This window comes from Poecile atricapillus, chromosome 11, assembly GCF_030490865.1.
Source record: "Poecile atricapillus isolate bPoeAtr1 chromosome 11, bPoeAtr1.hap1, whole genome shotgun sequence".
Lineage (NCBI taxonomy): Eukaryota > Metazoa > Chordata > Aves > Passeriformes > Paridae > Poecile > Poecile atricapillus.
The window spans coordinates 3,212,203-3,234,563 of record NC_081259.1 but is presented as its reverse complement, the minus strand read 5'-3'; the positions used below and the strand labels follow the sequence as shown (position 1 = coordinate 3,234,563).

The window sequence follows — 22,361 nt, the reverse complement described above, 5'->3', positions numbered from 1 at the left end:
ACGCAGGAGACTAATTCACACAATCTTCTGGGTGCAATATTAAGAGATTTAACAATTAATTCAATCAAACCAAGGAGTTTCTTAATCAATTTCCACCAACATAGAAATAACATAGGATTAAAAAAAAAGATGCCTTGTTGATCCTTGGAGCTGGAACCACTGGTTTATCAACCATATGAACATAAACCTCAACAATTTGTAACACTTGCACGTAAGACAATGTTGCAAATGTTGTTTGAGTACATTACTGGGTGACTCTTGGAGCATCAATCTTTATCCACCCACAGAAAATATAAAATATGAGCATTTGCTTGGTGAAACTGAAAGACAATTCCTTTGATGCTTCACACCCAATAATTCCCACTTCTGCATCAGCTCCTAAGTGACAATTACAGAAAATAGTGGCATCATGCTGGTCAGTAATTTTAGCTGAGATGAAGAAATCCTCCTTAGCAGGGATCAATGCTCTGTTGAAGGTGACCAAGTACTGGGTTCTCCCTTGAGGAGATAACCAAATTTTAAAAAAAATTACTTGAGTTTGGTGTTTGCTGCTTAATGGGTCTTTGCCTGACTTTCACTGTAGCTGTAATGGTGTCAGCAGAAAGGCACAATTTCTTGAAGAATATAAATATTATCAAGAAAGCCAAGCACTAGTGGTAAATTTCTGTTTCAGTTAAATCCCTGCATGAAAAAGCCGTGAAAGGCCTGTAGTGACAAAGTTACTCCAAGATTTGACAAACCCTGGAATGTTACACTTGAAGTTAAAGCTTTTCCTTTCCAGCAAGGAAAGGATAAGGATATAGGATTCTGTAGTTTGTCTTTTTTTCACTTAATCAATATACATTCCTTTGCAAAATAGACTTCAAATTATTATTCATGTATTAATATGTGCCTATTACTTTCTCCAAATGCTAAGGGCATTTGGAACTTCAAAGAAGTTCCACAGAAAATATTAATTTTTAACGCTCAAGAACTAGGATGAGATGGGGTAGATATTTGGACAACTCCAATTAGCAGCTACAATTCCAGAATATGAACTTGCAAACCTTCCCTACAAACTTTAAGGAAGCCAACATTCAGCAGTGCTCATTTTTGAGATTGTGTGCTATTTTTTCCAACAATTCACTTTTTTTTTTTTCAAATCTCCCTCCTAAAAGGGCACTGCTGACTGGCAAAACTCATGTTTTACAGTACAGGCAAAGTAGGAATCAGAATTAACTAAGGATATTGTAATTCTCCATGCAAGATTTTTACCATAAAATATATTTTATTCCTTCCATTCCTGATGTAAGCCAGTACCAAGCCAGCTGGTCCATTAAAGAGCATCTGTCAGTTATCAGCAATAAAGTCATTTACACAACATTTAAGAAGATAATAACTTATAAAAGCTTAAATCCCTGAGATGTTTCTCAACTAAGTCCAGGTCCATGCCTGCTGTGGAGGTAGTGACAGTAAAAGACTGCTTGCCATCCATTCTGACACGCACTATTGGCTTCCAACAAGGTTTCAGAGTGAACCAGGCGGCCCAGAAGGGTTGAACAAAATACAGCAAGAATTTACAAACTCATTAGGATAACTCTAAGGGAAAATACACTGAAGTAACATTGTTATGACCTGGAATGTCATTGTTATGATATTTTCACTCCTACTGACACTGTGATAAATCCCTGATACTGACTTCAGAAACCATCCCAGACTGACTCTGGAAGATGTACAAACAAAACCTATCCTACAATGATAAACCAGGGAACAACCAAGGCTCCCTATTCCCAGCTTTACAAGGCTACTGCAAGTGTAGAGGTTCCCAAGGTTGGTTTTTATTCTTGTGTTACAGGATTAAAACTTGTACTGCGAGTCTTAAAAGTAGAATGGAAAGCAGCCATAAAAATACTGGAGAAAATCCAGTTTGAAGAACCACAATCGTGGAACCACCTGGATTCAGCTGTAGCTGCAGTCAAGCTCTACAAACATTCAGCTAAAAAGTTTAAAATGTTCTTTTTGAAAAGCACATCCTGTAAGCAACTTCTGGTGCTTACCTCATTAAAGCTTAACTCATTCTATTGATGTTGAAGGTAAACTCCACCAAACAACTCCATTAATGGCAAACTGTGAACACTTCAGGAGGAATCCTCAGACAGAAAGCTGTCTCCCCACAGGTCACCTGATTTGTTCTGTCTTGCTTTGAAATAATACAAGAAAAGTTGACAGCTATCAATATCCAAAGGTAAGGCACATTGATCTCCTGGTAATCACTGACCTAATTCCTGAGTTCTAACTGAACATTGGTAACAGGTTCTGCAGGTGAATTCATTTGCTCTAGCACATGAAATAACAGCTGTGCCTAAAAGCTTTTTATGATTGAAAAAACCCAACCAAAACCTAACCCAAACCACTTTCTATACTCACCAATTGATTAAAATACAAATTCTTTAGCAAGGTGCTGGGTTTTTTTGTGGTTGGTTTTCTCAAACAGCCAAAGAACTCCAATCCACTTTCATGGCTCACCCTCAATTTGTGTGCAACAAAAAAACCCTTTACTCATCAATTTAACTCCATCTCAGGTCATAAATGGTAAAATATCAACACAATAAGGTATCTAGTTGCCAGATACAAACTATATTTACCCACTTTTACAACTAAAACATTCTGAGAATTAAAACAATGGCTTTCTGAGAAGGGAAATATGTGAGAATAACCACTTCTAATAATCAGGTGGGCACACAATCAGCCTCAAGTCTGTAAGAATTAAATACAATTGGGCTGCAATCAGATATGCTCCATTTAAAAAATCAGGTTATGGGCTCCTACATTTCTTGCTACATTATACACACAGTTCTGAGATGTTTAAACTCTTTATAGAAGCTTATGTAGTTGTAGTAATTGCTGACAAATAAGACTAGGACTTACCCAAAATTATTACCATTCTATCTTTCCCACTCAGCTTATCATATTGCTGCAATTTAGACACTTCCAACTTGCAAAGTGTAGACCAAGAAATGCTGAACAATCCTGTGTTCAGTGCAAACAATGAAATTACTCAATTAAAATAAACTAGTCAGCAGTGGTCAGATTAGAAAAGGAGTGAGGATAGTGGAAAGGATTTCACTGAAACATAAGTACCTACCTACTCTGAAAATTGTGTGAACTTGAGAGACTCTTGCTCAACCACTTCACCCATGGCACTTCCTGTGTTTGAAACGAAAAGTTCCCAAGTTGTCTGGAACTGCATCTCTAAACAGGCCCAGAGGGATTTTAGTCATGACAGAAATGAGCAACTCAGCAGCTACAGCATAACTGAGCTCAAACATAAAGAGAAGACAGGCACGTTGCTGCCCTGGACAACTCCAGAGTTAGTTCTTAACTACAATAACTGCAGGCATGAATGGAAAGGTTTCCACTCCTTGACATTCCCACCCAGCCCTCTGCACCACAGCTGTTGTGGCCTCAGGAAGAAACCATGGTACAGCAAACACCCATAATATTCAGATCTCCTTCATGCCAGTGAAGAGAATCATTCCTTCCTACCTAAAATACTGCTGTCATCCTGAAGGAGTATGATTGAGGTCCAAACCTTCCTGTCTGTGAATTCATAGGCACTGGAGAGCCCTGGAACTGCCAGCTAAAGGATCCCATAAACTACACCCAGTTTTCTTCCTCTCCCAATTGCATTGTTTCACCAGCTCAGGACTAAAGACCAATCTAGAAGATAGCCACAGATTTGAAAGTCAGCAACCTGCTCCAGAGACTGCTCATGTTAGTATCTATATTAATTTAACACAAAATTTCTACTCAAAGGGAAGACCGTACTTACTTGTTCTCAATCAGAACAGAGCACTTACCTTCAAGAGCAGATCCTAAAGGAAAGCTGCTTCCCACAGTTCTGAAGAGGTCTGAGGTTTTTCCAGTGTTCCTGTTGCCAGTATTTTCCCAGTGCCTAACCCTTGGCAGCTCATTACAAGCTGCAGGTTAAACACAGCAGCATCAGGTGCTTTCCTGCTAAGTGCACACCCTGCCTTGGATCCTGCTCTGAACTCACTCCCCCAGGCAAACTCTCAGACACTTACTTTTCAGGTTATTCAAATCACATCTAATAAAAGATATAAGTATAATAATTTAACATCTTCAGTATCCGTCCCACTGCACTGGAGTCACTTTCTAATTCTCTTTCTGATTTAAACTTACAAAGTATAAATCCTATACTTCTAGGAAATGCATGATAGATGCAAAAAATTCTGTTGGAATGTCACTTCTGCATTACCTAAGCTTAATTAAAGATATAATGCCCAACTAAAGTTTTCCATAGACAATATATGCTTTAACTTCACATCTACCTTTTATTTTAATTGAAAGAATATAAACATCTGAAGGTCCACTTTGGGCAGTGCACCAATGCAGGACACATTATATTCACAGGATAAACAGTAAACTGTCCCCAGCTATATTATTTAGCCCAACTTCTAAGCAGTCAAGTGTTGCATTAACTTTGCCCTGTAGTCCATAAACCACTACCAACCTGGCCATGAACTAAAGAATAGAATTACATCAAGTATAATTGACAATACTTTAAATGTCATATATTTTAATATATGAGTTATTTATTATAAAATGTTGAATATCCAAAAATTAATCCTTATTTACTGGACATTGACATACACATCATGAATGAGCTTAGGAACCTCAGGTCATGGATCATATCACTGGATGCAATTCCAGATTTTTAGGGTGCCAACCAAATCCATGTTTACCCTGCCTGAGGTAAATGCACTGACTAGTGAAGAGGCATGAGTTTTAGAAGTCATTAATCTCATGGAAATATTCCCTGGTGAACTTGTTAAAAAAAACCCACAAGAACACTTTGAATTATTGCAGATTCATGGATTTACTCATCTTCTCAACGTGGCTCAGTAGTTTCAACAATGCAGATGGATTATATGGGAAAAGATTTCTTCTCTGCAACCTAGAAATAGCCTCTTGCAGCTCTTCCAAGCACTTTGTTGATTTGCAAAGCATTACTCTTAGGGGAGCAATGTTATCTGAAGATGCCATACAAGTCCGACAGGATGAGGTACGACATCCCTTCAGTTTCAGAGGTGACACTTCAGATGTGCGTGGATTCTGGTTATCATCTCTGGAGCTGCAACCAGTTTCCCTCCTCCTCACCTCACCCTCATTGTTTGAAGGCAATTGTTTTGTGTTTACCAAGCACTCTTTTCCATCTGATTCCACCTCTGAGTCCTCTGAGCTGTCATAATTAACCAGGCTTTGAAGAGAACCAAGCAGGGACGTGCTATCAGTGGTGGTCAGTGAGTCAGACTGGTTCCACTCAGCAGCCTCATTATCACCTTGCTGTGCTATAAACACCGGGCAATTGTGAGGAGGAGTCAAAGACATCGGAGTCTGTGATTCTGCTTCACAAACAGCATTTTGCAAACTCTCCCCAGTCACGAAGCTTTGCTTTTCTCGGATGGGGGGCTTGACAGAACAAACTGTGTGGAAAGTGCTGTGCCTGGTATCAAAATGGTTACAGACATCTACAAACTGATGCCATTCCTTCCCAAGAAGCTTCAAGTACCTGACCAAGTACTCCAGAAAGCAAGTTTCTGATGAAATCAAAAAATCTAGAAGTACTGTGGAATCAAATGCAATCTTTTCCAGAAAAAATAAAAATATACAGTGTGGGTTATATCCACCTGCATGTACAAGGAACTTCCAGGATTCCTCTTCTTTTTGGCTTGGGTTATCAGCAGCATCACACCGCAACCTGGAAAGTAAGCCAGGAAATCATTTCATGGAAGTTTGCAATTTTTTTTTATTTTTTTTTAAAGCAGTAATATCCAGAAGATGGATTCTTGCTCTTTTTTAAATTTTGTGAAAAAGTAAGAACAAAAAGAGAAGTTTTTGTATCAGAGGGAGAAAGAATGAAGGCAGGTGGGAGCAGGAGATCAAACAGCTCAGGAAGCCAAAGCACTTAAAGCAGGCCTTAAAGGGCACTCCTTAGGAAACCTCCTGCAGTAAATGAAGTTACTTACAATACATAAACTGTACTTTAATATAAATACTAAACAATCTTAGTTTAATATTTTTGTTAACCTGAATTCAGACTAACTTTCAGAATGTTACACACACTGGAAGAGGAGCCTACTTGTAGTTAAATGTCTAATAATTGTGTGTATGTAAGGTATTACTTGCACTCTCCTCCCACTTGAAGCTTGAGGGCCTTGTATAAATCAGAATAATAACTTGTACGGTAATTTAAACAACAATGAAGCATTGTGCGTGCAGGACAAATCCATGAAGAACACTTTTCAGTTGTTAGCAATAACCATTTTTATCAAGTAGCTAGAATTCCCATAGGGCCAATCCTTATAAACTTTGCCAGAAGTACCTGAATTATTAAAGTTTAATTCTAATATCCCATTCTTGTCAAGCCTTCAGTGTTGTAAGGAAGCAATCTTGCTTTTTATCTGTCTAACCACTATTTTAGACATGAAGTCAATTATCCTGAATTACAGGATACGATAAATTATTTAGTAGGAAACTTTCACAACTCCCATTTCCATCCAAAAAAGACTTAAATTATCAGCTCTTATACCACACATTATTACATCATCCTGAGGTTTGGGGGGTTTTAAATTATGAAAAAATAATTTTCCTTCCAACGAAAGCAACCACTGGGAATGTCACAGTAACCTCACTGAAGTACAATTCTTCATAGTTCTGTCAGGAAAAAAATAAAATACACTGACCTATCAAATTTTAAATAGATGAGTAATAAAGCTTTAGCAGCTTCCCACATGTCATCATCTTGCTCCATGAAAACCAAGGAGAGCCATTCACAGTGATGCACAACTGGGTGAGACTGTGGGGAAGGCTTTACATGACTCCTCCAGAATATCAACAGCTGGGACATGGAACTCTCAAAGTCTCCTGAAAAAAAAGAAGTAACCATGAACTTTGCTATACATTTTTTATTGCCAAACAAAGCAGACTCTTTATTTTTTAAATTAACAGTGCATAACAGTTTATGAATGCAGTTTTTTCCTTAGCTCAACTGATTTATCGCAGCATCAAATTTTATAGATTAGTTCTTGCTGTTTTAATGCAGTAGCTTACTCATAAAAATCACTTTGTATTCATTAGACAGAGAGACTCTCTCCCTTAAGTCAAAAATCTTATACCTTCAATACTAATGAGATACCACAGAACAGTTTCTGATGTAACACACCACACATTCAAGGTTTAAAAAAGAAGACAATTTTCCAGCAATGTTGAAATACATTTTATTTACCACATGACTATGTGATTTTCCTTAACATTTGACTTTAAGATTCATTTTTCCTTCTAGCAAATAATAGGAACATCAAATTATCTTTGTTATTAATAGTTACTCTTCGGACCAAAAATCTTCCCTATGAATCTGGAAATGACTCTCAAAATTGAAATTAATTAAAGTTAAGCCACTCTAATCCATGTTAATAGCAAGAAGATCAAGCAGCTTCCCGAAAGGGAAGTTAGCATAATAAAGCATTTAGGTGCTTGTTTTAAACACTTCCTGTAATGTCACTAAAATAAGGAAGTACCATTACTTTCAAATTGAAATTCCTCTTGACAGTTGGGGTATTTGAATCTAATTTAAAAACTCATTTTTGTGTCATGAATCTGCAAAAGAAAGAAGAATGTTTTTGAGAAGGGACATTCATAGAGACATCTAAAATGGATATAGCCTACATTTTTTCTTTTCACTTGTTCTTACACAATCTCAGTCTCCATACATTTTTCAGAAGGTGGATCACAAGTAAAACACTCTTTACAAATACTTAAAAATCTTTAAGAATGCATATGACATCACAAATATAACATCTTCCAAAAATCTGGGAAAAGTTTCACAAGCTGTCTTATGGAAGTTGTAGCCCTTCCACACAGATGAATTAAAAATCGGTTTTAGGCTTGCTACCTAGCAAGAAATATAAAAAGTAAAATAATACTTACATCTAGAATTTCTACTAAAATCCCTCAATGCATTTAAAATGCTGTAAAATTTCACCTTTATTTAAAAAGGTATAGAAATTACTTTTGGCCACATAATCAGTAAATACAGGAATGCCCATTCTCACTGGTGCCTGACTAGAAATGCTGCTTCTGAACTGCTTTTCCATTGCTTTCCTGAGGGCTGTAATCCAGGGACAGCACGCTGCTTTGATCATAGAATCTGCACATCCACATTCATACAGCATCAGATGTGCATCAGGTGCTTTCAGTGGGAAAAGAGCAGGTGGGAAGATGGGATTCCAGGAAGGTCTCTGGGACAAAAAGCCTCACCCTAGTGCTCTCTTACAGGGAGGGAGAAGGCACTCCCTGGCTCCCAGTGTGACCCAGCACCGCGGCCTCTCCCGTCAGGAACGCAGCTTCCATGGCATTCCCAGCCATGCCAGGCACAGCCCTGGCACTGCAGCAGCTCTGCCCCTCTGCTGCCCCAAGCCAGCCCCTCACTACAGCAAAGCAGCCATGGAGGAATGAATGCTCACACCCGGGAACTGGAAGGGCCAGACCTGTCAGTCAGGGTGAAGAACACAACCACTTACATAGGGATGTGGAGCTGCTGGAGCAAGTCCAGAGGAGGCCACAGAGATGCTCTGGGGCCAGGCTGGGAGAGTTGGGGTTGTGTTCACCTGGACAAAAGAAGGCTCTGTGAAGACCTCAGAGCCCCTTCCCTTTAGTGTCTAAAGGTGCACCAAAGAGCTGGAGAGGGACTTTGGACAAAAGCCTGGAGGGAGAGGACAAGGGGGAATGGCTTCCCACTGCCAGAGGGCAGGGTTAAATTGGATATTAGGAAGAAATTCTTCCATGTGAGGCTGGCACAAGTTGCTCAGAGAAGCTGTGGCTGCCCCATCCCTGAAGTGTTCAGGCCAGGTTGGATGGGGCTTGGGGCAAGGTGGTCTTATGGAAAGTGTCTCTGCCATAGCAGAGGGCTGGAACTGGATGATCTTTAAGGCCCGTTCCAACCCAAGCCATTCTGTGATTCTGTCAAGTCCCACAATTTCCCTGTGCCTTACTTTGGAGCTTCCTTATTTTCATCTTTCTATACCACAGCTGGTTTTGCCTCATTACATTACTTGGCTGACAGTAATGCCTTGTACCTTCAATAGAATAAATGCATAATGGTGCTTAAAGTTTTACCTCCACCTTAGAAAAGGGAAGAGTGTTACCTGCAGTTCCTTTCAGTTACCCACTCTGATTAGAGCTGCTGCTTGTGCTATGGACTCTTTTCCAGCTGAAGAGCCTGGTGTTCTCAAGCTGGCTTAATGTTCTTAACAGGAAAATTTTCAATCCCAAATGCAGCTGTTTCAAGCCCAACATATTGCAGGGCTAAGGATTTGATAAAAATGCAAGGAGACAACTAATTAGCAGGACACAGCTCCCTCCCACAACCACTAAATCAGCTGAAATCTATTTACAGTCTTAATGAGCTATGACTACAAAATCTGAAAGCTCAAACTCTTGCTGCTTAATGAACAAAATTTAAATGGACTGTTACCTTTGATTTCTGCTTCTGTTGCAGAGTTGTGAATCTTGAATTCCAGTGCTTTAAGCAAAACCAGACTTAAGACTCTGAGAACAGTTTGGTCAGAACTACCCTGAGAATCATGTCCTGGAGCAGCTTCACTGCTTCCAAAGTAGCTGGACTTTCCACTGAGTGGGATCTGATTAAGCCAAGTCAAATTCACAACCTGCAGAACAGCATTACTCAGTGCAAGCATATCCTCACACAAAGATGGGGCTTGTGAGAACAGTGATCCACTTTTAGCATCTTCTCTGGACTTGTAAAGGACACATTTTTTAAGAAGCAAAATGAATTTCTTCTTGATTACATAAGGAATTGACGAGCTAATAACGTTGAGGACATAAGAAACTTTCAAAAATAAAATTCTCTGGCACCTGAGAGGTAAATCCAGTTCAATTCTGGAAGCCAAGAGTGCTTCAAGCAGATCTATAAAACTGATCAGATTGTTTGTATCTTCAGAATAAGGCGAAGTGTAGTGGTGACTGTCAAAATGATGGAGCAGGATGGCATTATAAAATCCTTCAAGCACCGCATCAAGTGGAGCCAACAGCTTCTTCAGAACCCCTACGGCAACAAGAGGCATCTTATTGACCTAACACAAACAAAGCAGTAAATAAGAAATAAATCGGTCTTGTGACTACTTTCAGAATATAAATATGTTCAAACCACTACATTTTAAAAGCACTTCGTCACCCCCGGTATAAAGAAGGGAAGAGGTTGTCCAGGAGCCGAACTATTCCCGAAGAATTCCGGGTGAGTTGCTCCTCCTGGCGGCACCCGCGTGTCGGTACCGCCGCAGCACCGCCGGTACCTGCTCCGGGTACGAGCGCGTCCTTCAGCGTCTCCTTGAGAATCGCAGCCAGAGTGCGCAGGCAATCGGCCACCCGGGCACTCCCGGGGAACCCCAACAGCGTGTTCAGGGTAAAGCTCAGCCACGGGACATTCAAGGCGTCCTAAGAAAAATAATTCAAAAACCAATCAAATATGGTCTCAGTTGTTATGCAAATTACATTAAATCATAATAAAATTATTTTAAATTGTACATTAAGAAGATTCTAATGTAGGCACAGACAAAACACAGGTAGAAACAATGTCTGTCCTGGGCCATTAATTACGTCTTTAATTACAAACATGAAGCAACACATGTATGCAATTGAAATTATCTGTACGTTCCAAAAAGGGAACACCAAACCTCCTGATGTCATGTGATATACCCAAAATCAGATAATTCTGTAGACAAACCAGATCTGAATTCATAATTCCCAGACAACTTGGCAAGAAATATTACAAACATAATTATGAAATAAATCTGTGTTCAGGATGCTACTATGGAGACTGCAATACATATTCAACTAAATATACAGCAAATTTTAAAAAAAACCTCAAGTAATTAGAATATTCAGACAAGAAGATACAGTAAAGCATTTGATTAACTTCCAAGAGGCTATTATTCATTTTTATCTACTGCATCAACCAGTAAAAATACTGATAGTCTAGATCATGGCTCTTTTTTTAGTATCTGTATTGCAACCTTAAAGAGATTATTGCCATATACACCCATTTTACCTTAAATGAGTTTCATAAAATTCCAGATTTTTATCTATAAAGACACTCCACACTTGTTACACATCAGATCTCCTTGCCTTCCATACTCCAGGCTCCTCCTAACACAGCTAACAAAGTTTCTCAGAAAATACAAACACTATAAAGTTGGCTGTAGAGTCAAATGGAACAAGCCACAGGTTCACTAAGCCATTTTTTGAGCTCTGAAGTTATGTCACACTCACCTCTTCCTTCAGCTGCAAATACACAAGAGATGCTAAACTTTGTGAGGCCATGTGAGATAGCAGCCGATCGTCATAACCAAGCAGGTGAATCTGGAGACAGAAAAAAGGAAAAATATCTAAGGCACATCCCTTTTTATTTTTCCTTCTTTCCTAACAAAAATTAAATAATCTCTTAGAAGTTACCAATTTTGAGTCAATTTTTGCCTCCTTCAGAAGAAGAACAAAGATTTCACAGTACTTCTGTCTTGTGTGGAGTTCAATTTCCTGGGACTCTGCTTTTGCCACCATCATTTTGATCAAGGTGAGCTGGAGCAGCATCACCTCTCGTGGGCAGAACGATGAGCTCATGTTTGCAAAGCTGTTGGACAAATCATCTGTTGCAGGGACAACATCTGAGATATCAGTGTCCTGATGGCTCCCAATGCCACCAGCAGTAGATGGCAGAGGCTTCTGATGACAGCATTCATCTCCTGGTGGCTGCTCAACACACAGATTAATTAAAGAGCAATAATGATGGCTTTCCTTTGCTAGGGGAATGCCTGCCAGGACGTCCTTATACATCTGCTGCAGGAGAGAGATCTTCATCATGAGATCATGCAATATTCCAGAAAATGCTGTGTGTCTTCACTGATTATTCACTGCAAATCAACTTCCAAGTTGCTTTCATCCAGTAAGAGAAGTAGAAGCACCACTGGGCATTTCTATTCTAAGTTACCTATAAATAAAACATTTTGCTGTTACTTTGCAAGCAAATTGAAAATATAAAGGAACAACACATTTTTAGAGTTAATGCTACCATTATTAAACTTATTTTGAAAATGCAAATTCAGCTGCACAAAACTGTCCCAGTGAGACATTAAAATGAAGAATTACTGTGCTGGGAAGAAGTTCACAGTTGCAGTACTATATTGTCAACACCAAAATTCATTTGCTGGAATTAACAAACCCAAAGATGACTATTATAGGGGCTACTTCTAAAGATATGAGAACTTGGATTAAATCTCTCTACATTGCTAAAACTACTAGAATCAAAATTCCTTTGTGAATTATGCCTCCAAAAACAGGCATAAAATTTCAGCTGCAAATTTTCCTCTGAACTGGCAATGATCATTGCTCCACTGATGCTGGAACTGGAAACAGCTCTCAAAAAAAAAAAAAAATGTAAGCCAAAGGAAGCACAAGTCTTGAGTTTTTCTGTACACAGGCTCAAGGTAGGCTGACCTCAAGGGCACAGCAATTAAGAAGCTGAAAATTAAAGAATAATTTAAAAAGAAAGTGTAGAATGTATTAAGAGTCAACAAAAACAATTGAACATATTCAGGAAAGGTAAAAAAACCCCATATCTTTATCCCTATGTCAGTGGCAGATATCTTTCAATCACAGCACTGGAATATTTGCTACAGCTTCAAATGAAGAGCTATTAAGAATTTAAATCTCTGCATGAAATGTGAGCACCTAAGCCCTCACAATTTTCTATCCAATATGTAAATAGCCAGACAGATAACCCATCTTCTCAGAAAAAAAACAAACAACTTAAGAACATCAGGATTTCTTTCTCACCTACATTAAAAGTGATGCTCATCTGTAATATTTATTTTTTAGAGCAGTTTTAACACTCTTTCTAACCAGACCTCTTAATTAAAACCAATGAACATATTACCTGTATCTATGGTGAAGTTAGGAGTGGGACTTAAGTTGCTTCTAGGTATTTTCATACTTTACATACTTTTTGGATCCCCATCTCTAAGTCTGGCACAATCAACCAGGTAGAATCCTGCAGCCATCCACCTGTAGCTGGCTTTTATTTAAATACTACATTTCCCCTTTCTTACCAAAGGAAGAAAACAGTTTAGTCTTCCAATCAGAAAGAAATTCTAAAGATCTTCCCATCTATGTATCAATTCTACCTGCATTTGTCATCAGACCAAATATGTGAAATCACTACTTCTTTTTAGCAGAATATTAGAAAACAAAGGAATCGTAAAAGTCAGTATATGAGGCATTTTTGTTCTAGTTTATAATCTTCACAAGTTTTAAAAACAACATCAAACATTGAAAATTACACCTTCATTTTTACAACTTGATTTCTTCATTTCAACTGAAGCATGTATTGACAAAATGGTTTCCCAAAGGCATGAAAGATTAGAGGTAGACCAAGATGTGCTACCCTGACTCATCACTTCTCCCACCATCAGGAAGCATCTCCCTCAGAAAAGCAGTTAAAATTTGAGAGCATGAAGTTGCCTGCAGGAGTGATCTACAATTCCCTCTGGTGTGGTATTTTTAAAGACAAATTCAGCAAGAGCTGACCTGAAAACTCAAAAATGTTACAGCATGTTCCTCACCTGATAGAACCAAGAACCCTTCCCCCATCCTTTCACATACTCCACATTTTGTTGGATGTTAAGAGTAAGTCTGGTATTTCAGGCAATAAATTCCCTCTTCATCTGCAGAATCTTTTCAGAATTCTACTTGAGGTGGAAATTTATGACCTGAAACTTCATAAAATTTATTCAGAAATCACTCTGAATATTTTATATAGCTATTGTCCCTAGCCTTGAGTTTTATTCCTAAATGAATACCTAATAAAGCAAAATCATCTCAACACATTTATTTCTATATTTGAGATCAACTTGAATTATCACCTTAGGTGGTAAATTCAGGGATCTCATGTACAAATTCACACAATCCAGCAAGGTGGTTAAGGCAGAAGAGATTCAGAACTTTTCTAGGACATCCACTGCGAGATTTCACCTTCTCCACGTGATATTGGCTGTGCTTTCCTGGATCCTCCCATAACACATTTATGTTCCACCATTAATTTGCAAACTTTACCAAAGCATCTCTAAGATACGTCTCACTCACACATGACAACAGTTCACAAACAAAAGTCACTGAAGGAAATGAAAAGTGAGGGGGCTTATTTTGAAGGCATTTACTTCAAAGAGGGAGAAAATATCAGACAAGGACTAAATTTGTTTCAGACACAGCATGAGAGTGAAAAGCTCAAAGCTGAAGAGCAAAGAAAAGTAGTGACAAACTCCAACCCTTATTTGTATTATTTATCTGAGTTATTCATGACAACATCTAAAAACCAATTAAGGCAATGCCTCACAGAGCCAGACTCCTGCATAAACAACAGGAAACAGTTCTGAAAACCTTACGTACAGAGTGATCAGGCAAAACACAGAAAACTATGCAGAAAGTAAGAAACCCAAATAAATAGGATTTAATATATTATTTTCATAATTATTAATGCTTTAAAATCAAAATTAAACTTATACTGCTTCACTTATATCTCCAAGTTACTGTGTGTCATAAGTAATTTGTGTTAGTAAAAAAATAAAAAAAAGGTGGTATCAATAATGTTAGTCCCATCAAATTAGAAAGGAATTGTTCCCTGTGAGGGTGGGGAGGCCCTGGGACAGGGTACCCAGAGAAGCTGTGACTGCCCCTGGATCCCTGGAACTGTCCAAGGCCAGGTTGGACAGGGCTTGGAGTAACCTGGGATAGTGGAAGTTGTCCATGCCCATGGCAGGGGATAGAATGAGATGAGCTTCAAGGCCTTTTTTGGGAGAAACACTATCCAAAAACCCATTCTATTCTCATTTAAAAATTATGTCTGCTAAAGTGAAATGAAACGTCAGTCCATTACTTCTGGGTATGAATCTGAAGGCTGTGGATCACCTTACAATGAAATGATCGTAGCATTTAAGGAATAAAATACACTTTGGACTCCTTGTACCTGCAGTAACTTAGGAGGCTCATCTCTCAATAAAAAATAAGCTTCTGCTCAGTGCTGAAATACTGTAAACGTCTCTCAATTAGTGTAATTTCCTTCCATAGTCTGCAAATAACCTGAGCTGTGGAATCGCTGTTAACTGAGCCACCTCAGCACGCCGGATGCTTTGGCTGCAATTCTGCCGAGCGCCTTTAGTCACCGACGGCAGGAGCAGCTCCGGACCCGCCTCAGCGGCCCCTCACTGCCAGCGCCGGGTGCTCAGCAGAGCCCTCGCCACACGCGACACCCGGGGCTGCCCCTTCTCCAGAGCCCCCACAGCTCCATCCTGCTGGACTGAGGGCAGCCGAGGCTTCCCGGCCAAGCATCGGCACATCGCGGAGAGCTCCAGATCCACCCGGCGACCCTTCCTTCTCCCGCCCGCTACCCCTCACGGGCTCCGCGCCTCCCGCCACCGCCTCGCTCCCCAGGGCCCCGTCCCCGTACAGCCAAGCCACGCCCTCATATCAACAGCCCCGCCCCTCCTCTTCCGGCCCCGCCTCCTTCACTCCAGGCCCCGCCTCTCGGTCCCCGCGCCCGCACGCCCGCGGCCCCGCTTAGTCACCCCGAACCGGGGAGCGCAGGGGCCCGTCCCGCCCCGCTGCCCGGCGGCCGCTGCCAGGCAACGCTCGCCACTCACCCGCCCCCGGAGGACCGCGAGGCCCAAACTCCGCTCCGTCACAGCGCCGGAACCGCCGCCGCCACCCCCTGTCGCAAAGCCACCCCCCCACTCCTCTGCGGCTTTACGGCAGCGGGGCGGAGCCGCGGGGCGGGGCCGCCGTCAGCCCGGCGGCCAATGGGGCGCGGCGGCGGCGCGCGGACGGGGGCGGGCCCGCCGTCAGCCCGGCTGCCAATGGTGGCGCGGCGGCGGCGCGCGGGCGGGGGCGGGGCCGGCGCGGCTGGCGCTGATTGGCCGCGGCGCGGGTCAGTCCCCGCCCGCCGACCCCGCCGCGAGCCGAGGGGGGCGGCCCGGAGCGAAGTGTCCCCGCTCGGCTCGGCCCCCCCGACCCCCCGCCCGCCGCCGCCGCCAGCGCGGGGGGCGGCCGCGCCCGGGGCCCCCGGCCCGCCCCGCTCCGGCACGCGGGTCACGCAGGTAACCCCGGCTGTCCCGGGGTCTCTCGCGGCGCGGGGAGGGGGGGGGCGCGACCCCATGGCCTCCCCTCGCCCACACCGGGCAGCCCCTCCGGTGGGTGCGGGGCTGTGAGGGGACCCCCCGCCACCCCCCCTGGGAAGGGGTGCGCAGCCCCCCGCCGTCCCTGCCCTCTCGCCGGGCGGACTCCGGGCCGCCCCCGGGGCTGCCCGCGGAGGGGGGTCCCCGTCCCCAGCCCCCGGCGGCGCCCCGGGTGCCTGGGCGGCCGCCGGGCCTTGGGGCTGTGCGCCGGGGCTTGGCCGGCTTTTTGTGTGTGTGTGTGTGCGTGTGTGTGTGTGTGTGCTGCTGACGGCTCCTGGAGTGTGAACTCCTGCGAGGGAGAGGTTTGGTTTCCCAGCAGCTCAGCTTTCTGGGTTACTTCCTGTCCCATTCTTTAGCACTTATCTTTACTTCCATTCCCTGGAGGAGCTGCCTTGACAGGGCAGCGGTCCTGCCGTTATTATCCCTTCAACTCCTTAGTATCCTGAGAGAGTGCCCTCCTTTTCCAGGAGAGATCCCGGTTTTGATGAATAACCCCTTTCCGTCCAAATTTGTGAAGGTTCTTCCTATATTACCCAGCTATCTCTTTTGTATTAACCAATTCTCTTCTTCATTTCTCTATTTTATGTCATTGTGTGGCTCAGTTCTACTTTTATTTTATTTTTTTCTAGGTTTAAGCTGCCTTAAAGGAGAATTAAAAATAGTGACTCCAAAGAACAAAATAACACAGAAGAGAGAAAGCAGCGCTCAAAAAACCCCCAGAAAGGTGATGATTCATTTAGACTCTCAGAGTCATCCTAGACACATGGTTTGGCTGGAATTGGGGCCTCTTGTGTTTTTATGGATTTGAATAGGTAGCATTAGATTTCTTTGTTCTCTTAAAACCTACTTGCTGTTGACCTTTTAAAGTTTGAAAGCTCTGAATTCCATTTGAAGTACAGTCCCTCTTGTAACACTTTATAATTTTCCAGAATTATTCTGCGGATGTTATTTTGATTATGGGTACTTATTGGGGTTTTTGTGTCCCCATCTCAGGGGTGTCACTTAAAATTACTTTGCTCTAGGTCATTAAAATGGTCTTTTCTTTAAGTCTTCCTATAAATTTATGAGTTTAGCACTGCTTCTGTTTCTGTTTTGATTCTAAAATCTTTATTGGGCTAGGTCATGGTAATTGCATTATATTGGTTTAGTCATACCTCACTCCTGCATGGGTCACTTTTTTGTGTGTGTGTTGTAACGGAGCTGCAAAAATTGAAATTAATTTAATTGGGTGGTGTCTGCTTACAAGTACTTACTTTTTGGGCTGAGATCATAGAAGAAGATGATGCTGTTGGGTGCTTAAGGGGAAAAAATGAAAGGAGTCATCAAAACCAATCCTGCTGGTAGGAGGGAGGTTCTGTTTCAGGGGGAGAGCTGTTCGTAGGGAGAATTGCGTGTTTTACGTGGTGAGATGAAGAGATGGATCCTAGGAGAGAGAGTGGGGGGGGTGAATGATGTCAGTCAGTCTTTTTCTGCATCCTGCTGTCAGCGTGCTCCAAAGGATGGAGTTTCTGCGTGTTCTTCTAACGCAGAGTCTGTCTTGAAGCCATTTTAAACTGTTTCAAATGTAGGTGAGTTTGGTTTTTTGGCAAAGATGCCGTCCACAGAGGTCCCTCTGGTCTGTGTTGTGTTTTCAGAGATGTCACTGACTGTACCAAAACGTTGTTCATTGTTGGCAATCAGTTGTTTTTGAGCATTAGCCTGCAGGAGAAAGAGCAGTATTTGTTGCCAACAGCCTTGGTTAAGGCTGGATCATTTTTCCAATACAGATGTCTTTAGATTAAGACAAAAAGTAGTTGCTCTGTGTTGAAGATTAAATAGAAAATCCCTCCAGAACACAAGTGCAACAAATTCTTAGCAATGCTTTGGAAGTGCAGGGAAGAAGTTTCCCGTGTCATTTTGATAACCCACGAGTAATGGCAGAACATGTGGACATGCCCAGTGTGATTCCAGGAGGGATTTTCCTGCTAATAGGTGAGACAGATGTGCATCAGTACAAACTTACCAGTGCAGTTAGGGCACAGCTGTTTCATCTGAATTAAGTTTATTATAACTCCCTTTTCCCTACCCAGCACCTCTCATGTCAGATCTGTAGCTGCTTCAACAGGACACCTCTTGGTGTCGACAATTCATGGGGTCTTTGGGATTTATTCTCAACAGGAGACCTAAGTTTTCATTTGATTTGTGGAGTTCCTTCCTAGTGTGAAATTCCAGTGCAGCAAAGTTTGATTCAGATGCAGAGACTGGAATTGAGTTCATAGGAATCAGGGAATTAACTTCTGGCAGAAATTTGCACATGGTTGAAACAAGGCACAGAGATCACTGATGTACTGAAGTCCTGCTCTTGATCCCATGAAGAAGTGCAGCTTGTTGCAAATATAGCAGCCCTTTAAAGAAAGCTTTAGTTTTCAGGCTATATGCTCATTTTGGGTTTGTTTTTCCTCATTGTGAATTCTCAACCCTTAAAGGAAATGTGCTGTCTGAGGGATGGTTTTGTTTTGTTCCAGCAATGCTTACAGAATGATATTATCACAGTGAAAATCTTGCTTTGTCCCCTAAAGACATAAAACAAATTTTGTCCACTTGGATTCTTTTAGGCTCTATTAAATAGAAATATGTATCAAATGTACTTCTAGAGATTGTTGAATGACACAAACTCTGTAAGCAGCACTCAGTTGGTTTATCAGCTGTGCTGTGATAATTAGGGCTGAAGTGGCTTCTTTAGTGTGGTTTGAACTCACCATTGGTTCCTGCTTCTCTCATTCCATGCAATGTTGATGTTTGGGTTCTTTAATGATAGTAAGTCACATGAAAATACATAAATCTTAGCAATTAACACTTGCTACAAATTAATGGCTTACAAGGCTAAGCTTCCATCTGACTTTTGCTGTTTAAAACTTAGTAATAGCACTGCTGTAAGTTGGAGGAGAATTGATATTTTTTGCTTGGTACACGAGGATCTCCAAGCATGCTGCAGAGCACAAGCTCCCTGCAGTTTGTCAGAGCACATCTTGAGGGAGGAGGTTCTGGCTGTGTGAACCTGATGCAGCATTCCCTACTGAAAAAAGAGCTTTAAGGCCTTGTTTTAGCATCAGCATTGAGGTCCTGTCTTCAGAAGGAATCGCAGGATTTTATTCATGGGGCTGTGCTTGTGCTTAAGGTTGCCAGTGTATGGGTGGGGGTGCTGGGGATGGTGAGTAGTTGCTGTGCTTTCTGAAGGCAAAGTTTCCCTCAGGTTTGCAGATCTGAGGTTGCTTGAGCTGGGGGATCTCTCTGATTCTCCATCTGGCCCAAAGTCAGACCTCACAACCTCTCTGGGAGATGGATAATTGAAGTAAAATGACACCTCTTGTGCTTCAGTTTCACCCACCTGCAGAATGTAACAACACCACAGCTGCTTATTAGTGTGTAACACCACCATCTCTAGTTCTGTGAACACCTGAAGTTGGTGGGGCACCTGTGGATTAACTCTTTTGGTTATTTTAAATCTAGTACATCTGAGCTACGAGCTGGCCTTATGGGAGCCCTCATGAGAAACTTGTAATTTTTAATGACAGTTTGTGAGGAGTGAAGGGTTCTTTCCTTTGAAGCAGCAGTTCCTCTGTAATGTTTTGGATTCATGCACTGTTAACTCATTGCTTTCAGGCCCAGAAACTTGCATGTGTTGCTTGGTGATTTTCATCTCAGCCACAGGGATACCTCACTTGGTGTCTGTCTGGGCTGTAGCATGGAACATTCAGCAGAAAATATATTCAAGATTATAAGGCTCTGTGAAATTTTGATATTTCACATGTTACTTGGAAACTTCACAATTGTGATGTGAGAAGGCAAATGACAACACAATTGTTTGCCCTACTCTCTTGTCTGAAGAGCTCCTGGAATAGGAGCATGAGTGACAGCTGAAGATGATGGTTGTGTTTAGTTTGTTTAGTTTGTCAAAAATATATTGACCATTTTTAAAATGCCATTTGAGTGAGAACACATTTAGCTTGTTTGAGTTTTGCAATGGGTAGGAGAAGTGAGTTGTGAGACTAATGAAGGTTGATGTGATTATCCTTATTCCACAGGGCTTTCCTTTTTTCTGTTGTTTATTTGATTTAAGTGTCTCGGAATACTTCAACCACAGGCAGCTGTGATCTACACTGATTAGGTCTATGCCAAATACTAAATGTCATGTGTAATGGTACACTTCCCTTGTTGTGAGGCTGACATCAGTAACTTATGGTCCTTATTCTGCTCTTGGATGTGTAATCTCAGAGTTTAGGAATCAGGTCTTTCTGTGAGGCTGTGTGAACAAGCAAAATACTAAATTTTGAGGTCTTGCTTTTTGTACCAACCTTTAACTTTCTTTAAAGTAAGTGTATACATATGTTGGAATTAATTTTCCACATGATGTTTGCAGTGACTTTAAAGAAGTGACACATTGATGTGGAAAAGTCTAAGATCTCTTTGACAACATGAGACATTATCAATAGATAATGAGGATGTTTGTCTTATTATTTTTATTTAGTGCTGCTTCTACTATAATTATTAGTGTTTTAATCAAACTTTGTTAAGTCATTGAGTGAGGGAGCTTTACTCTCACTAAATATGACTTATTTTTATTAAAGTTGCAGATCTTACTCTTGCCATATGCAGCTAATTTTCCTTTGGGGGGAAAAAGCTTGTTACTTTTTTAGTGGAGCAATCTGTTACCTTGTCTGTAGTCTGTGAAGTCAGTGCAATTCTAATTTGCATCAGCTAATAAAAAATGTGTGGGTTTTAAAGTGAAAATCATGCAAAAATTTTAAAAAAAAGGTGAACGACTGATCATCTATGCAAAAAAACAAGGCTAGAAATGTGATCAAATTAGGTCATGGCAGTGCAGTTTTGTGCAGGGCTGTAAGCATATCTGAAGACCTTGTATGCTTTATCTTGGGAAGCAAAGCTCTTGGAAAATGTGCATAAGAGGGATGAAAAGGGCTTTTTTTTCATCCTCCTTTTTGAGCTATCAATGCGAAAGCATGATTTTATGTTGCATTAAGTGGCAGAAATTTCAACTTAATCTTAAGAGCTGCGTAGTTCATGGAACTGTTCTGGTGCAACTCGTTTGCAGAAGAAACAAGTCACAGTTGGGTTTGTGTGATCAGCTGTACAATTAAGTATTTAATGGTTTTATTGTTTATTATATTATTGCAGTGCTCAGATGAGATAAGGGGGCCTTTCACTAAAAGTTTGCAACCAAAGGAAATGAAAGGTCAGATAAAGGTGTACAAAGAATTGGTGAAATAACAGTGATGAGTACAGGAGAATGGTCTGGGACTGATCCCATTAACTGCAGGTGACAGGGGGAATAAGGAGGGGTTAGTCTGAAGGAGGAATCTGCACAGGGGTTGTAACTGGCATTTGGTAAACCTTGATTCTAAAATGGTAGTTTTTCTACATGAAGAAAAAGGTGAAGTTTTTTGAGCTGGTGGTTTTCTTGTATTGTAGAGGTGGCTTTAGCTGTTTGTGAAACACAGCATGTGTCAGCTTGAGCTGCCACACGAGGGAGAGGAGACAGGCTGGTGGCTCTGCAAATCCAGCTGAAGGACACAACTCAGTGCTCCATGGGCTCAGGTTTTATTCTTTACTTAGGGAAGCTGAGATGGGATGGAGATTTAAAAAAAAACAACCAACCCAAACCCCATACAAAAACAACAATTAAAGAAACCCCACAAACAAATAAAAAACCCGCAAAAGTAGTTTGGGAAGAACTAAATGGATCCTGAATGTTTTTCCTGGCATCTGACTCCCACAGGGAGATGTTGAGGAGTGAGGCAGAAATACCTACTGTGACCTTTGCATCCATTCTTGTTCTATGCAGGAGGAGCAGATACACGTAATTATTAGAGAGGGGTGTAGACCATTTCTTCAAGGTTTACTCCAGAGAGGAAGCACCTCCATCATTTCTCTTGTCTTCCATAAAATATTCTCTGTAGCCTTTTGCTCATATGGCAGAAGCAAACTCTGTCCAACCCAACCTCTGGAAGACTCTGATAATGATGGAAAACACACTTTGGGTTTTCTCTGACATAGCTGCATTAA

The 22,361-nt window shown here is 41.4% G+C and overlaps 3 protein-coding genes across 8 annotated transcripts in view; 1 reads left to right on the top strand and 2 right to left on the bottom strand.

The window, feature by feature from the left end:
• The window catches only part of CERS3 (ceramide synthase 3), a 43,235-nt gene extending 38,916 nt beyond the window's left edge, over positions 1–4,319 (bottom strand). The window contains exon 1 of the mRNA XM_058847119.1: positions 3,840–4,319. The gene's annotated coding sequence lies outside the window, so the exon portion shown is untranslated. The remainder of the gene's footprint in view (positions 1–3,839) is intronic.
• A 115-nt stretch (positions 4,320–4,434) lies between these two features.
• LINS1 (lines homolog 1) lies at positions 4,435–15,875 on the bottom strand. Of its 2 annotated transcripts, none has more exons than XM_058847118.1 (7): positions 15,768–15,875; positions 11,533–12,064; positions 11,350–11,439; positions 10,374–10,515; positions 9,536–10,126; positions 6,747–6,927; positions 4,435–5,761 (listed from the first exon to the last, which is right to left on the bottom strand). In XM_058847118.1, the coding sequence occupies exons 2-7, from the start codon at positions 11,935–11,937 to the stop codon at positions 4,861–4,863; spliced, it is 2,310 nt and encodes a 769-aa protein (XP_058703101.1). In that variant the 5' UTR covers positions 11,938–12,064; positions 15,768–15,875; the 3' UTR covers positions 4,435–4,860. The 2 variants fall into 2 exon arrangements, with proteins under 2 accessions (XP_058703101.1, XP_058703100.1); XM_058847117.1 differs by lacking the exon at positions 15,768–15,875 and adding an exon at positions 15,095–15,555.
• A 254-nt stretch (positions 15,876–16,129) lies between these two features.
• The window catches only part of ASB7 (ankyrin repeat and SOCS box containing 7), a 44,100-nt gene continuing 37,868 nt past the window's right edge, over positions 16,130–22,361 (top strand). For all 5 annotated transcript variants that reach the window (XR_009278470.1, XR_009278472.1, XR_009278471.1 and 2 more), the window contains exons 1-2: positions 16,130–16,220; positions 16,928–17,022. The gene's annotated coding sequence lies outside the window, so the exon portion shown is untranslated. The remainder of the gene's footprint in view (positions 16,221–16,927; positions 17,023–22,361) is intronic.

What these genes read in the sequence shown, in the direction of transcription:
- LINS1 (XM_058847118.1), bottom strand. Translation starts at nt 11,937, where the DNA reads ATGATGAAGATCTCTCTCCTGCAGCAGATGTATAAGGACGTCCTGGCA. An exon ending in ATTTGCAGCTGAAGGAAGAG is followed by an intron (nt 10,516 to 11,349) that starts GTGAGTGTGACA and finishes TATTTTTCTTAG; the next exon opens with GACGCCTTGAATGTCCCGTG. An exon ending in AACAGAAGCAGAAATCAAAG is followed by an intron (nt 6,928 to 9,535) that starts GTAACAGTCCAT and finishes CTTTTTTTTCAG; the next exon opens with GAGACTTTGAGAGTTCCATG.